This window comes from Oryzias latipes, chromosome 10, assembly GCF_053564925.1.
Source record: "Oryzias latipes strain Hd-rR chromosome 10, Olatipes_Hd-rR_3.1".
Taxonomy (NCBI): Eukaryota; Metazoa; Chordata; class Actinopteri; order Beloniformes; family Adrianichthyidae; genus Oryzias; species Oryzias latipes.
In genome coordinates this window covers 1220248-1236610 of record NC_136246.1, presented here as the reverse complement: position 1 = coordinate 1236610, position 16363 = coordinate 1220248, and the positions used below count along the sequence as shown (strand labels likewise).

General features: G+C 37.8%; 1 protein-coding gene across 4 annotated transcripts in view; it reads left to right on the top strand.

Annotated features, from left to right (window-relative positions):
- Positions 1-16363, top strand: part of adad1 (adenosine deaminase domain containing 1 (testis-specific)) — a 28332-nt gene continuing 11969 nt past the window's right edge. For 2 of the 4 annotated variants that reach the window (XR_013658444.1, XM_078953795.1), the window contains exons 1-8: positions 1-284; positions 1614-1758; positions 1858-1995; positions 3310-3474; positions 10305-10376; positions 11492-11617; positions 12111-12234; positions 13777-13947. Coding sequence is in view for 3 of the 4 variants with exons in the window: in XM_078953795.1 (XP_078809921.1) it covers positions 1626-1758; positions 1858-1995; positions 3310-3474; positions 10305-10376; positions 11492-11617; positions 12111-12234; positions 13777-13947 (929 nt within the window). In the remaining variant the exon portion in view is untranslated. Of the gene's footprint in view, positions 285-460; positions 558-1613; positions 1759-1857; positions 1996-3309; positions 3475-10304; positions 10377-11491; positions 11618-12110; positions 12235-13776; positions 13948-16363 lie in introns of those variants that run through there. The other 2 variants (XM_078953796.1, XM_078953797.1) reach the window with 2 other exon arrangements.

Genomic DNA, 16363 nt, shown 5'->3' with positions numbered 1-16363 from the left:
GACAAGTATTTTTGATGTGGTATTAACCTGAGGTCTCATTAAAATTTCTGACTGATTGTTTCTGTTTCTTTGGGAGAGCACCATGCATCAGGCTGCAAAGTAAATGACTTAGAGACCAAGGATGGAAAACGCGGCATTCTGACCTTTAATAATCAAGTTTTGCGAAATATCCGGGGTTTTTTTCACACAGCGTCATCCATCTTGTCTCACAAATGATCTCAGTCAGAAGGGCACGTGCACACTCTCCCGGCCTACATTTTCCATCGCGTGAACGGAGGTCGACGGTGAGTGGGTCCCTTTACCTTAAAATATGCTCGATTGCAATTAAGCACGTAGTTGAACGCTTGGCATCGGAAAGTTAGGCCTAAATGATTGTATGCACAGAAAGGTTGTTGTTTGGAAACTGTAGCAGTTTGCTGAATATACAAGACAGTCCGGGCAAACGGATTATTAGCGGACACGAACAGTCAGACAAACTCGAAACTGCGAACATAAAACACTGCAAGGAAATGCCAGTCCAGTTAAGACCCAACTTGGTGATTTTGTCCACATATTGGGTCAGATTATGCAGCTATCTCGTCCTTGATTCATGAAAAGTCGCCAATATCTTTGAAACAAACAGATAAAAAGGGTCTACAGTGGAAATGAGGGACAAAAAAAGCTTAAAACAAGGCCAAATGTTGTACAAAATGAAACATTTTTGTTAAAGTTACATTTTTTTATTTAGATATAAGAAAAACTAATTCATGGTTCAATTTAACCCAGAAGAATCCGTGGTGACGTCATCAGTGTAACAGAAAAACAGCAGAATGTGTTCTGTGGTCTATCCCACATATGTGTCCTTTAAACAACATGACTCTGGGTTCTTATGGCTTAACTGTCAAACATTAATACAATGTTGGTCCTTTTTGTGTAACATTTCTTAATCATTCTGTCGGTCACTTACAAAAGAAAAAAACATTTTGTTTCCAAACAAACATTCTTTTTTTGTTTGGATCACTTTTTTCACGAAAAGCGGACTATTTGTTATGTGGAATAATTCGGAGCGAGGAAATTCACCCCTGGATTTGCTGGCATCCTCTGGCCGTTCCACGGTGGAGTTCACTGATGTTTGTAAAAACAGTCTGCATGCCTGCATGAGTGCTTGATTCCTCACAGAGAAGCCATTTAGTTTAGCCATGACCTATTGAATCTATGACTTCTTTATGATTTCATGTTCATTATACAATTATGAAGCCGATTGAAACGACTATTGTAAAATTGGGATATATGAATAATATTGAATTGAATTGATTGAATACACCTGTGACCAGACGAAGTGATTAGGACACCTGATTCTGATCACTTGGATGGGTGAGCAAATACTTTTGGTAGTAAAGTATAACCGAATTTAGCAGTCGAAGCCGCCTCTTCAAAGACCTATTAAATGTATTTCAGACACATGATATCTGTCAAGAGAATTACAACTTCTCTCAGAATCAGTTAAATAAACCAGGAATATTCTCACTCTGCAGCTCAGTACCAAGTGACCCACGGACTTGTACCAATCTGCTGTTTAGGTGATGTGGACCACTGATAATTTAGATCACATATTGTTGCTTTCTTCTCTACAGTAAAGCTGCAGGATGATTCCCGCTGGTAGACCTTTTCCAGTACCTAGAGGAGCCTGTTTTGCACAAAATCTCACCAGGAATTCAAACACGACATCAGGACTTAAGTCCTTCAAACAACCAACTACTTTAAATGATCCCCGTCAATGTGAGTTCAGCAACATTTCACTTCACAGATTCCATTGTTTTATTTTATTATTTATTTGCTTCGTTTTTTTTTTCTTTTCCATATGTTGACAATTATAAGTTCCTGTCAAGGCAAAGGTTTCACCCCAAAAGCTCATCGACAGATACAAGAAAGGTCAATCAGATGCCGTGTCTTTGCTCCATCAGCTGGCCCAAGTTTTGCAATTTCACCTGGAAATTAAGGAAACCATAGCTTCAGGTAAGTCTCCTGTTATGCAAAATAAAATTCTATTAGGGATGTCCCAATCCAATTTTTTTTTCGGCCCAATCCGCTTCCAAGTCATTTGATTTTGACAACAATACAGAGTCTTAATCCAATACTTTTGTAAAACATTTCAAAAGAATGAACATAATGTTATAAACGGGTCCAAGTTGGTTCCTGTTTTTATTTTATACACCTTCTTTTATCTTTTAATACTTAAACAGAGCACTTCTGTTGAGTAGCTTCAACAATCAAGTAAAATAAAGTACAACTATTAACTAGAAAAAAATGTACCCTAAAACCCAGTAAGAACGGATGATAATTGATCATATGGGAACGTTTGGAAACTGTAGCTAAGTTCCTCAAACTCGTGGCCCGTGGGCAATTTGCGGCCCCCAAGATGATATTTTGTGGCCCCCGCCTTAATATGAAAATTTAATGTTAGTGTGTCAGCTCCGCGCACAACACTGAAAAAGTGTTGTGTGTGGAGCTGATGAACCAACCAATCAGGTGATCTGCGCAGCGTTGCGTCCACCTGCGTGATCTCAAACACGCTTATTGTGCATCGTGTTCTGCTTGTTTTTGAGAGATTATGGATTATCATCTTTTCCCCATGCTTGCACGACTTTGCAGTGTCTAACTGCCTCTCGGCAGCAGAAAAGCACCATTCTCTATTAAAAGAAACAAAAATCTGATCTTTTTTCTGTTAAATGCCTTTGTAGGTCATTTGCGTTTGGACAAAAAGCAAGAGACACTTGCTGTCTGGTTAGAGTTTGAGTTTTTGTGCTCCTTAGTTTGTGAACATCTCACTAACTTTACCGAGCTGTTTCTGTTAGCTGTTAATCTCCTGTGCAAACTGCTGCCGTGTTCCACTGAACCTTACAGCAGTAAGATGTTACTGTTCACGAAATGTGGAGTTCTACTAGGACATTCATTTAAAATAAGCTTGAAATATACAATATTAAAAGTACAACATCCGATTTTGACTGAGTCTGAAACTACTTGATTGGGGCTGTTTTCTGATCACGTGATCAGATTGGCACATTTCTAAATTCTATTATGTGAAATTAAATTCAGACGGGACATGTAACACTACACAAACCATGTGACAACACCACAATTAGCAGCATTAACAATTTCTTGCGTACCTGGGATAAACTAGTGTTTTACTATGTATTTAGGAGTCCTGAGCTGCAAACATTTGTTTTGTTTTTGTTTAGTGTGCTGAAAGCTCTTACAGCTGGTCTAATTGACCTTATTGTAGTACTATATTAGTGATTTCCTGTTTGTTTAGTGATATTTTTACCTCAGGTGATTTGCAGAAGCTCTGTTTTGCCTTTTGTGTGGTGATTGATGGGGTGGAGTACAAGACTGGCACTGGAATAAACAAGAAAGAGGCGCGTCTGAAAGCAGCAACACTTGCTCTTGAAGAATTTCTGCCCTCTATGGAAAACTCCTCTCTCCCTGATACAACAGGTCAGACTCCTAGAAAACTGCAGATTTTTGTTCTGTTTCCTTTTTCAGGTGGAAGCCATAAAGTAACTCAATCCGATTTTTTTTTTTATAGCCTGCACATTTGAACAGAAATTTTGACCCCCGCCATATACTCAAAGTCACCAAAATGTGCACACAATGGCATAAAGGTTAACCCCCATCACGGCGAGCGATCCCGTAAAAAAAAAAATGAATAGGGCGAAAATCGCTTATGGGGCCAAAAAACAAACGTTCAAAATACAGTTACGAAGCCAAAACACATGTGTTGGGGACATCCCAAGAAAGTTTTGATTTCATTATGGGACGGCCACACAACCTACGGCTTGGTGGACATTTTGTGGCGAGCTCTGAGAACTGGCGATTCATTCATCGTCTTCCGTTTATTCCGTTTCGGGATCACCGGGCTGCCGAAGCCTACAGGTCAGGTCGCCAGTTTATCGCAGGGTAGAGTGTCCACAATCACACACCCGTGCACTATCACATTAACTCATAGGAGCAATTTAGATTAACCAACTATAAGAATTGCCAATTTTCATACAATATGGGAAAACGATAATTTGGTGTCGTTCAATCGTCTCAAATCGTCTCGGGCATCAATGGCTAGCTACTTTGGATAAAATGTTGCAATTACATGTAGAATTTTAACGGCATACGCGGGGCAAATTCGCAACTGTTGCGGTCTTGAGTAGCTCGCACATTTTTTATCAGAATGTTGTAAAAAACAAATATGGAATTCCCCGGCCCATGCTGAACAAAACGATGTAGCATACAACAAGATCGATAGAGGAATGTGGGCGTGTTAAACAAAAAACGATCGCAAAAAAATTTGCTGACTCTGCAAAAATTAAAAACTTGGGAATGTTTTTTTTTTTTTTTTGAGAATTGACTAACAAAACCATTATATCCTCGTCTGTGATATCCAAAAGAAGTTTTAAAATCATTATTTCATGATTTTAAAATCATTATTTTAAAATCACATGGCGCTATAATAATGACATGATTGGTGGACATTTTGTGCCAACATCTGGTACAGTAAACCCTTGTTTTTGCGGGGGTTACGTTCCAAAAAGAACCCGTGATAGGCAAAATCCGTGAAGTAGAAACCTTTATTTTTTTTAACTATTATTATACAATTAAATACTCTATTATACATTGAAAAGAAAGAACAAACGGGCTGAAGCATTTGTTTCACAAATAAAAGTACTTTAGAAATGTTTTTTTCCACAAATAACTTCTGTACTGTACTGTCAAATAATGAGTTTAATCATCAATGTGAACAGAAGGCTTCAAACTGCAGAGATTGGCCCCGCCCATCGGGACCTGAGTATTGGATTAAACGGGAGAAAATTTAAAATGATTATGAAAAAAATACAAAGGACAGTGGGACAAATAGTGACTCAGGTGTATTTCACTGTTCTTCAGACTGAGCCGCTGCACCCTGACTCCAATCTGCAGTGTTTTCTTCTGATGAAGGCCGCGGTGCAGCTGTGTTTGTTCAGGAGAAGAACATAGTGATAGGCAGTTGTTGCTCTTTTTTAACCTTCCTTATACACCGACATGCCACCATCAAGAGAATTTGCACGAACGTAATGTAAATTTGGCGAGCTGTTTTACGTATGTGTATATATTAAACTGCAACGTTATTGACGCACAGGTAGAGAAGAAGTGGAGTGACTTTTTAGACAATCAGAATGCAGAATGCAATGCACAATGCAAATCCGTGAAGTAGTGAAACTGTGAAAAGTAAACCGCGTTATAGCAAGGGATCACTGTATTTCGCGATTTTGGCGTTTTTCTACATTTGAGAAACGTGCCGCTAGCTTAAGTCTACAACTACCTCTGGAGTTTTGTCGATCTTTGACCTTGGGAGAAGGTCAAAGGTCTTGAATCTTGAATTTAAAAAATAAATCACCTTTAGTACCAGATACAAACGAAAACTCTTCGTTTGAATTTTCATCGATCATCTCAATTGTAACTTCTCAGGCATCAATGGCAAGCTACTGTAAAAAAAATGTTGCAATTAGAAGTTGTAGATTTTGAACGGCGTCCGCGTGGCGAGCTCGCAAAAGTGGCGCACTGCTATTACTTGTACCTTATCTTACCTTTGGTCCTTGCAGTCACTGACTGCAAGGACCAAAGGCACATTTGAACAGAAATTTGACCCCGCCACATACTCGAAAAAGTCACCAAAATTTGCGCACACCTAGGATAAATTAAAAATGAATTTTCGACAAAGTGAACGTCCACCCCCAACCCGCGAAGACGATTACATCACAGCGAGCGATCATGTAAAAAAATGAATGTGCCAAAAGTCTCTTATGGAGCCAAATTTCAAAATACAGTTACGAAACCAAAAGACATGTGTTGGGGATATCCCAAGGAAGTTTTGAAATCATTATGGGATGGCCACACGACATACGGCTTGGTGGCCATTTTGTGGCAATATTCGTGTTTTTTCACAATATGGGAAAACGACCGATTTTCACGACATTTAACGCACATGTTGCCAGCTTAAGTCTACAACCCACCTGTAGTTTTGTCAACTTTTAACCTCAGGAAAGGCCGCCATCTAAAATTCTCAAAAAAATCACATTTAATATCAAAAACAAAATTAAACTTGTCACTGGGATTTTTGTCGATCATTTCGTAACATCGCAACATTTTTTAGGCATCCATGGCAAAGCTACTGTGGAAAATATGTTAATTAGAAGTTGTAGGTGAGCTAGCAAAGGTGGCATACTGTTATAACTCTTATGTTTTTCAATGGAATACTGTAAAAATGTAATGTGTGCATCTATTTCTGGAACTGAACATATTGAAAAACACTGGATATGGCCATATAAGGAATGAGGGCGTGGTTAGCAAAAAACCTCTGTTGCTAAGGACATCAAAAAGTTTACTTTTTCGGATTCGTCTGAAACTGAAGTTGATCTGTTTGTCATCCAGGGGCAACCAAAACATAAAATGGTTTCTATGGAGATAAAATCAACAAAAAAACGCCATTTTGGGAGAAAAAACGATTTTTTTATCAACTTATGACATGTAGCTTTTACCAATGGAGCAATGTGTTTTTCTGAATTAGTTAATGATGCCCATTGCAATGCTAGCACTTTTAGCCACATTAGCATAACTTACATAGTTAGCATGATTAGAATCTTAAGCAAAGTTTTTTTCTGAGTGAATTGATGCTGCGTAGAGGTGGGCAGTGATAGCGGAGGTGGTTTGTAGAGAAGGGCGGCGGGGGCGGGTTGTGCCTGCGGGCCATACAACGCCGCTTGCAGCTTTAATTTTGTCTTGAATCTGTCTTGTTTCAATTTAAATCATTTTATTGTATGGTTGCCTGTGATGCCAAACAGATCGACATCAGCTTCAGAAGAATCAGTAAAAGTAAACGGTAACACTTTATATTAAGATTCCTTAACAAGCTTTGTTAACACATTAACAAGCATTATAAATTAATTTATAGGGTGTTAGTAAGACATTTATTAGTACAATAAGTCTAATAAGGTTTATTAAATTACTTAGTTAACACATTTACAAGCATTATTATTAGGATGTTTTCAAGATGCTAATGATGCATTTACTGATATTATAGGTGCCTAACAAATGTGTCAGTGTTAATAAGCTTAATAAGATTTATTAACAACCTTTGTTAACAAATTAAGAAGTATTATTATTGTTTGGGGTTCTACTAAGATATTTATTAGCATTATAGATGCCTGACACAAGCCTAAGTGTTCATAAGCTTAATAAGTTTTATTAACTAACGTAACAAATTAATAGGCTTTATTATTATGTCAGATGCTAGGAAGATATTTATTAGCATTATAGATGTCTTGCAAATACCTGAGTATTGCAAATACCTGAGTGTTAATAAGATTTATTAATATCTAAAGTCAGACCATTGTCTTCTAAATCCATATTACTAAACTGCTTATTAGCTTTACAAATGTATTAATTAACTTTGTTAATAGTTTATTAATTATTTTGCAGCACCCCATCTAAAGTGTGGACGTTTTTTACCACAAACAACCACAAAGCATAAAGATTGTAAAAAGAACTTTATGACATTAAAACAGACTAAACATACACAAATCGTTCTGTAAAAGATATATAATAATCTAATTCAGACAAATAAAAACATTTTTAAAACATATATACTGGTGTTGGATGACTAGCATCATATCTAATAAGGATAAAGTATTAGCATCTATCCTGATTGAAACATTCATTGCAAATCCCATCACCAGGAGACAATTCTCTGCATTCGATGCCAACAGCATTCAACCACTGTTGCCTTGCTTCAAAGTCCACAAGAAAGTAAGTTGCACAAGCCAATTTTTGAAGAACGAAGACAATAAACCTACAGGAGCCATGCTAAAGCTAACACGCTAACCTGCCCATCTTTGATTCATAATCAAAGATGGGCAGGTTAACTAATGTCACCATTGGCTAATGAATCTGTCAATCAAACTCATCAGCAAAACAGGCGTGCTCACTTTTAGCCAATTGAATGGCCTCTTAGACTTTGCTTTCACACAGGTGACGAAAAAAGCCCCGCCCATCTTTGATTCTGCACCGGTCGGTCGTTAGCGTGTTAGCTTTAGCATGGCTCCTGTAGGTTTATTGTCTTCGTTCTTCCAAAATTACTGGCTTGTTCAACTTTCTTGTCGACTTTGAAGCAAGGCAACAGTGGTTGAATGCTGTTGGCATTGAATGCAGAGAATTGTCTCCAGGTGATGGGATTTGCAATGAATGTTTCACTCAGGATAGATGCTAATACTTTATCCTTATTAGCTATGATGCTAGTCATCCAACACCAGTATATATGTTTTAAAACATTTTTTATTTGTCTGAATTAAATTTTTATATATCTTTTACAGAACGATTTGTGTATGTTTAGTCTGTTTTAATGTCATAAAGTTCTTTTTACAATCTTTATGCTTTGGGGTTGTTTGCGGTAAAAACCTTCCTCACTTTAGATGGGGTGCTGCAAAACAATTAATAAACTATTAACAAAGTTAATTAATACATTTGTAAAGCTAATAAGCAGTTTAGTAATATGGATTTAGAAGACAATGGTCTGACTTTAGATGTTAATAAATCTTATTAACACTTTCAGGTATTTGCAAGGCATCTATAATGCTAATAAATATCTTCCAAGCATCTGACACATTAATAAAGCCTATTAATTTGTTACGTTAGTTAATGAAACTTATTAAGCTTATGAACACTTCGGCTTGTGTCAGGCATCTATAATGCTAATAAATATCTTAGTAGAACCCCAAACAATAATAATACTTCTTAATTTGTTAACAAAGGTTGTTAATAAATCTTATTAAGCTTATAAACACTGACACATTTGTTAGGCACCTATAATATCAGTAAATGCATCATTAGCATCTTGAAAACATCCTAATAATAATGCTTGTAAATGTGTTAACTAAGTAATTTAATAAACCTTATTAGACTTATTGTACTAATAAATGTCTTACTAACACCCTATGAATTATTTATAATGCTTGTTAATGTGTTAACAAAGCTTGTTAAGGAATCTTAATATAAAGTGTTACCAAGTAAACTTACCAATTAAAAGTAAGCTCACCGTTTAACTGATTTAAAGTATTTATTTTTTCATTTTTACATAAACTGGGCTTCCTTCACATAAAACCCAGAAAATCGAATTTTAGAAAATGTGAAAATTCTTGAGAAATCTGCTAAATTTTGCAGACCATGAATGATTTAAACTGATTTAATAAATAATTATTTACTAAACTCAAAGCACCCTCACAGGTTTCCCAGATGTCATTAAATTGGTTCAGTTTGGTTCAATATGGGGAAGATTTTAGATTAGACAGATATCTGTAATCCCCTTCGTAGTCTGGGGAAGCCACTAAAGTTCCTAGCTTAGGAGGATGGCTGTTCACAGTGTTCAACAGAAAGTCTAATAAAAAGGGCAAAGTATTAGAGAAGACGCAGCAGCAAAAGAGGTGACCATGGACTTCAGTGGATTATCAAAAGGACAAGATTTAAGAACCTGCAGATATCCCAAAAGAGTTTTTGGAATGAGGTGGAGAAGCTTCAAAAACCACCACAATCAGACATATTCGGGAGATGGACTACAACTGTCAGGTTCCTTAGGTCAAGACACTTCTGAGACCGGACCAACAGAGAAAACGTCTAAGCTGGGCCAAGGAAAAGAAGGACTGGACTGTTGGCCAGTGGTTGAAGGTTCTGTGTTCTTTCATTTGGAAATGATCAAGAGTTTGGAGGAAGACTTTTAAGGAGCATAACCAGCGCTGCTGGAGGTCCAGTATGAAATCTTTGTTGTCAGTCATGATTTAGGCTGCAATGTCCTGGATGCAGATGGAGATTTCATCTTCCAGCAGGAAGATGAAAATAGTGTGCTTTAGTAATCATTCCCACAGACGTCTTTACAATCAACTAGATAAAGCAATTCTAATGAACACTGTTTTTTATTAAAATTTGTTTTGATATTTTTCTTTAAATATGTGAACTATGTGATTTCAATCTTAATTTATTGTTATTATTTCTTAAAAATTGACTTGAGAAACTCTCATTTATGTGAAATTGTAGGTTTTCTTTGTAATTACCCAAGGTAATTGTTTTTTTATTCAAATTATTAGACAGTTTATTCAGATCCATCCATGATTTCAGTTTAATTAGTTCTCTACATTTATAAGATCTGTTTGATTATCTCTAGAATAGAATACATACTTTTCCTAACCCATTGCTATACGTCACAAATCAATGTCTTTTTGTCTTTCCATGCCTGCTCCAAATCTCGCCAGATGCCCCACCTCCCCTGCCAGTGAAAGAAGAATCCTGTGTCTTTGACATTCGTCATAACCGAGCCAGTTCTGGTATTTTGGAATCTTAAAATCACTATCTCCCTTTCGAAAGTGCTGAGTTTTTAGTGTTGACTACAGTTAAATGACCAAAAAGTCAAAATTCAATAACACATTGCGGATTGTCACTAGTAGATTGTATTTTCACTCTGACACACATGACCCCAAACATTCATCTGGTCATCTCTCGTCCCCCACAGATATTTACCCTGTTATTGCAGATGCCATCTAAATGCTCTATTCTGCATTTAGACTATTCACAATAAAAGGCTGAATGCATGTTTTCCTTTGCTTTATCAACAGAGTTTTAGTGTAGAATTATATATGTGTAAATAAATTATAATGTGAATGCTCCCATTTTTCATGACTACCTTGATGAGGAAACATGGAAGTGACTCGCATGCTATAGAAGAAAACTGATGACACTGTATTTAAAAGAATAATAATAAACTTTATTTGTATAGCACCTTTCAGGATAAAAATGTCAAAGTGCTTTACAGTTAAACACTGTAAAACACAGAATATAAAAAAGAATTATGAAAAAGGAATTTTAAAAAGATTAAAAAGAAGAAAACAATGAGTCTGCCGATCTGAGGCTGAGAGGAAGTGAGTTCCAGAGCGGTGGAGCCACTGCTGCAAAGGCTCTGTCACCTTTAGTTTGGTTGTCTAAACAACCAGCAGACCCTGGTCACATGATCTCAGACCTGCTGGGAGTGTATGGCTGCAAAAGGTCTTTTCTATAGACCAATGCTTGGTTGTTACAAGCTGTGTATGTTAAAACCAGGATTAAAAAATGGAGGCTGGACTAACAACGGGATGACAAGTTAAAACTTGGATGAAATAGTTAAAAGCCTCGCAGCAGGACAGTGTTCTGGACAACCTGGAGTCATTCTAAAGATTTTTTCTCTTAAACATCTCAAGATGGAGTTGCAGTAATTAAGACTAGAACAAATAAAAGCGTGGATCAGCATCTCCATCTCAGATCACGACGCAATTGGACTCAGTTTTGCAAGTTTTTTAGATGGTAAAAACAAGAAAGAAACCATTCTGACTTATTTATATAGTTTATTAAGACAGTAGTTGAAGTTTTGATGCGTTTAACTTTTCGGTGGTTATCTTTTTCTGTTTAGAAACAAAGATTCCTGTCAACAAGCAGATTCCTCATGCAGTCAGGGCTCAGCTCAGCAGACTGATGAGCTGCCACCCTCAGTTCTCTGGCTGTGCCGGCACCATAGCAGCTTTCCTCCTTCAGACTTGTAAGTGACTAACTCTTACGAAGGCTTTCATACTTGTTTCTCTTAAAATGTTTGTTGATTTTTTTTTTTTTTCCCCACCCCTACCTTTTACCAGGTCTTTTTCATAAGATTTAAAATTAAAAATTTTGTATTCTGTTCTGCACAGCCAGCACTGTCTACGAAACTACCTTGATTATCTGTGGTGTTGCTCAGCACTTGATTTTAAATTGTCCTTGGTGAAATGTCTTCATCTGTTGATCATTTTAGGTGAAATGGTTTGGAACCAAGATCAGTGAAGGTTACAAATTGCTGAGCAGAACTGTTTTTTTTTAATCATCCATTAGCTTTCTAAAAATTTCAAAATTCAGCCTTTTATATAAACACTTTTGTTATTAAAGGATTTAGACTCACTCAAATTTTACAATGTTTATTGTTTTTTCTTTTGTTTTTTTTAAAGAACTTTTGAATGAATGAAACTGTTGTAGAATGTGAACACCTCCTTTGATCTTTTAAGCCAGTGAATGCAAGGTGGTGGCTCTTGGCACAGGGGGCTTTAATACTCGAGAGAGTATCTCATCGGATGGTCGGATTGTGCACGATTCGCATGCAGTTGTCACTGCAAGGAGGTCTCTTATGAGGTTAGTTCTGTTTTAGGTTATTGCAATGCTGCAAAGTGCAATATCTACCATCCATTTATTCAATAAAATAAATGTACATTATGTTTTTACGGTTATACAAGTGCAATTGTTGATTATTTATTATTCACAAGTGCAGTTTTACATCCCTCTATAGACACTAGAACGGGCTGTTATCCTATGATGCACATATTTTACTTTTTCTATAATTTTTTTTGTTTTAAAATTGAATTTCACGTCAAATAGGTAAAGTCTGAAAAGAAACAAAAGAAGAACCAAAACTAAGGGGTTTCGCTGCACGTTGAGATCTTTGAACACGTGCAAACAATAGTCAATAAAAATGTAGCAACCTTGATTCATTTTGGGGGGGCTCTCGTATCACAAAGGACTATGTTTAACTCTTGCGTGGAAAGTAAAGGAGCACTGAAGAAAAATAAATTCACCGAAAGGAGAGCTAATGAACATGACTAATTTGTCACTAAAGAAAACTTTTGTTCATGACCAAAAAGTAGGTAGCAATTTCTTAAGTCACAGGCGAATTTTTGGTGGGTGTCAGCTACTTTTGAGACCCTTGGAAGTGAGACAGTGTGTCAACAAATGCCTAAACCTCCCTGCGTAAAACCTCTGAAAATCCCGGTACAGGACTAGTCACATTGGATGCAACATTATTTCTTGGAATTTAAGTGTTTAAAATATTACAATCTGTATTATACTTGATTAATGCTGATTGTGCCTGCAGCACAATTCCAAAATAAGGCGCCTCCTGTGTTTTATTGCTTTCTATGTCTTACAAGTCTGTGATAATGTGAATGAACTCATAAAGGGTGTCAACAGATCCTTAAAAAGTCTTAGACGCAATTTAACTAAAATAAGGCTTTAAAAAGAATTAGATTGTCTTAAATTCTGATGAAAGATTCTTAAATGTTGTTCTTGGCGATGTGATGTGACTTCCTGTCACAAGAAAAGAAGAAAATATGGCCAGGTCACGATGATTGTGAACTGGTGGTAAATCGTTTTGACCTTAGCTAGCAAATTAGCTCATGCATGTTGGCGCTGGAAAAAGTGTAAATTTATGGAGAAATGATTTAAAAATATGGATTACTTGTAGCGGTTAATCCTTATGAAGCAAACTGCATGGTTTGCCAAAAGACATCTAAACTTGGCATAAAGAGGGTTTAAGCAGATTGAATAGCAAGAAAAACGGCGAGTACAGGAAAGCCCAAAAGCAGGCTGTCTATTTCTCTCCTAATTTTCCATCACTGCAAACAATGCAACCTATGGTGTCACGAAGGATGCGCCGCATTGAAAAAAATGTGCGTCTGACTTCCGAACAGTGTGTGGCTCACACCGACAGTCAAGTCGGAGGTGATGTAGGTGCTGAGGACCTTGACGAGCAACAATGATGAACAGTGGCATGATGGCAGATTAGAGACTGTTTGGTTCCTATGTTGTTGCTACAATATCCTTACATTGGGACAATGAAAGGATATTACATGTCTACACTGTGTTACAGGAACTTGACTCATTCTCACACTTTATTGTCAGATATCTCTACAGGAACTTGCTGATGTTTTACAGCAAAAATCCCACTCTGAGCCAGCAGTCAGTTTACCAGCATAAGAGCAACAGCAATCTTCTCAGCCTGAAAACTGGAATCAGCCTTCATTTGTATGTGAACAGTCTGCCAAAGGGTGCTGCTGTCATTCCGTCTAAGCTGTAAGTATGCCAGCTTTGGTTTTCTACATTTTGTCTTCATACAAGCATTTCATTAAGTTGTGTATTTTGTCTGTACAGTGGCCCCTTGCTATAATGCGGTTAATCTTTTATAGTCTTGCTGTGTGCCTAGCTACATGTCATAAGTTGATAGAAAATCCACTTTTTTCAAAATGAAAAAATTTTCTGTTGAGCTTATCTCCATAGCAACCATTTTATGTTTTTGTCTCCTCGGGATGACGAACGGATTGACAGTAAACTTTTGGATGTCCTTAGCTACTGAGGTTTAATTATAACCACGCCCACATTCCTTATATGTCCGTATGTCCGTGTTTTTCATTATGTTCGGTTCCAGCCATTCCAGCATGCATTCAATTTTCACAGTATTCCATTGAAAGACATGGGTGTCATAACAGTTTGCCACTTTGGCTAGCTTGCCACAACATGTCATAGAGAATCTACAACTTCTAATTCCAACAGTTTTTCCACAGTAGCTTGCCATTGATGCCCAAGAAGTTTTGAGACGATTGATTAAAAATCCCAACGACAAGTTTATGTTTGTATCCGGTAATAAAGGTGCTTTTTATGAAAGAATTCAAGATGGGAGCCTTTTCCCGAAGTCAAAGGACGCCAAAATTTCAGAGGTGGTTGTAGACTTAGGTTGGCAACATGTGTGTGAAACTTCGTGAAGATTGCTATAAAAAAAGTTCAATTTTCCATATTCTCACGACATTCGGATAAAAAATGTGCGAGCTAGCTAAAATTGCAACAGTTGTGAATTTGCCAAGCGGACGTCGTTCAAAATCTTAAACTTCTAATTGCAACAATTTTTCCAGAGTAACTTGCCGTTGATGCCCGATAAATTACAAGACAATAGATGAAAATTCCAACGACGAGTGTTCTTTTGTATCTGGTGCTAAAGGTGCTTTTTTTTTTTGAAAATTCAAGATAGCGGCCTTCTCCCCTGTTCAAAGGTCGACGAAACTCCAGAGGTAGTTGAAGACTTGGGCTAGCGACACGTTTCACAAATTTTGTGAAAATTGCTCCAAAAAAATGTATTTTTCCTATGTCGAAGAAAAACGCGAAAATGGCAAAATCAACGATTTTGGCACAAAATGGCCGCCAAACCGTAGGTCGTGTCGCCATCCTGTAATGATTTCAAAACTTCCTCTAGATGTCGCCAACAAGGCCCCCGCGACCCGGTCCCGGATAAGCAGAGGAAGATGGATGGATGGAGGATATATTGGTTTTGTTAGTCAATTCTCAAAAAACAAAATCCAAATTTTTTGTTTTTTGCCGAGTCAGCATATTTTTGTTGCGACCTGAATCCGATCTTTTCATGACAGTCTGAACGACAACAGATCCGATCTTTTCAAATGTGACCCAGGCTACTTGGGTATGTGGTCCTAAATCCGATACGTATCCGATCATTTCAAATGCGACCCCTGTCTGAATGGCCAGGTCACATGTTTGTTCATTGATATGCTACAAAAGTCATAATTCTGCTTAGAAGTAGGCGGGAATCAGAACATAAACATCAACCATGGCGGGCGATGCTGCTGAGACCAGTCAGTGGAAGGGAAGCGAGGTCACCGATTGGATTTATATTTGGGGTGACAGCTCTATTCAGGCCAAACTCAAGGGCTCTTATCGCAACCGCTCGGTTTTTTGAAAAAATTTCCAGCGAAATGGCTGAGCGTGGTGTTGAACCTTTCCCGCGATGACTTTTTTTCCTTTCCGACCGTTGTCAGAAACGCGGAGGAGACCTTCTCCAGGGCCGAAGTTGGATCCTCCTTCGGGGTTCACTTCCCCGTTCGGACCTTCAGATTCTCCAGAGCGGGTTGATAAAGAGTCAATAGCAGTTCTTCTCGGGGTAGCCTTCTTTTATTACCGTTCTCCTTCCTCCGTAACACACATGAGTGCGCGTCCCCAACACACTTCCGCTGCCCCCTCTCACTCCCTCCTGCGCTGCACCCGCTCTCTCCTCTCTCTTAAACACAAACACACCAGCCCATACATCCCCATTCCACAGTGGAATGGGGATGTGTGAATGGTACAGACACGATTCAGTGACGGGTCCGGCGCAAAGCTCTGGCAGCAGCGAGAATTGAGCAGCGTTCCACCGCCTGCCACAGTTACAAAATCTGAACCCTGGCAAGGTCACTGCACCGCGTCAACTCAACTCTGGGCATGTGAAATGGCTAACTCTGGCATATTGACAAAAATGTTTATCAATATGCGCTGTCCCTGTGTCTAAATAAATCTAAAAAGGACATATACAGTCAAAACCATAAATATTTGGACAGAGACACATTCTTTCTAATTTAGTTTCTGTACATTACCACGGTGAATTTTAAATAAAACAACTCAGATGCCATTAAAGTGCAGACTTTCAGCTTTTATTCCATTGGTTGAACAA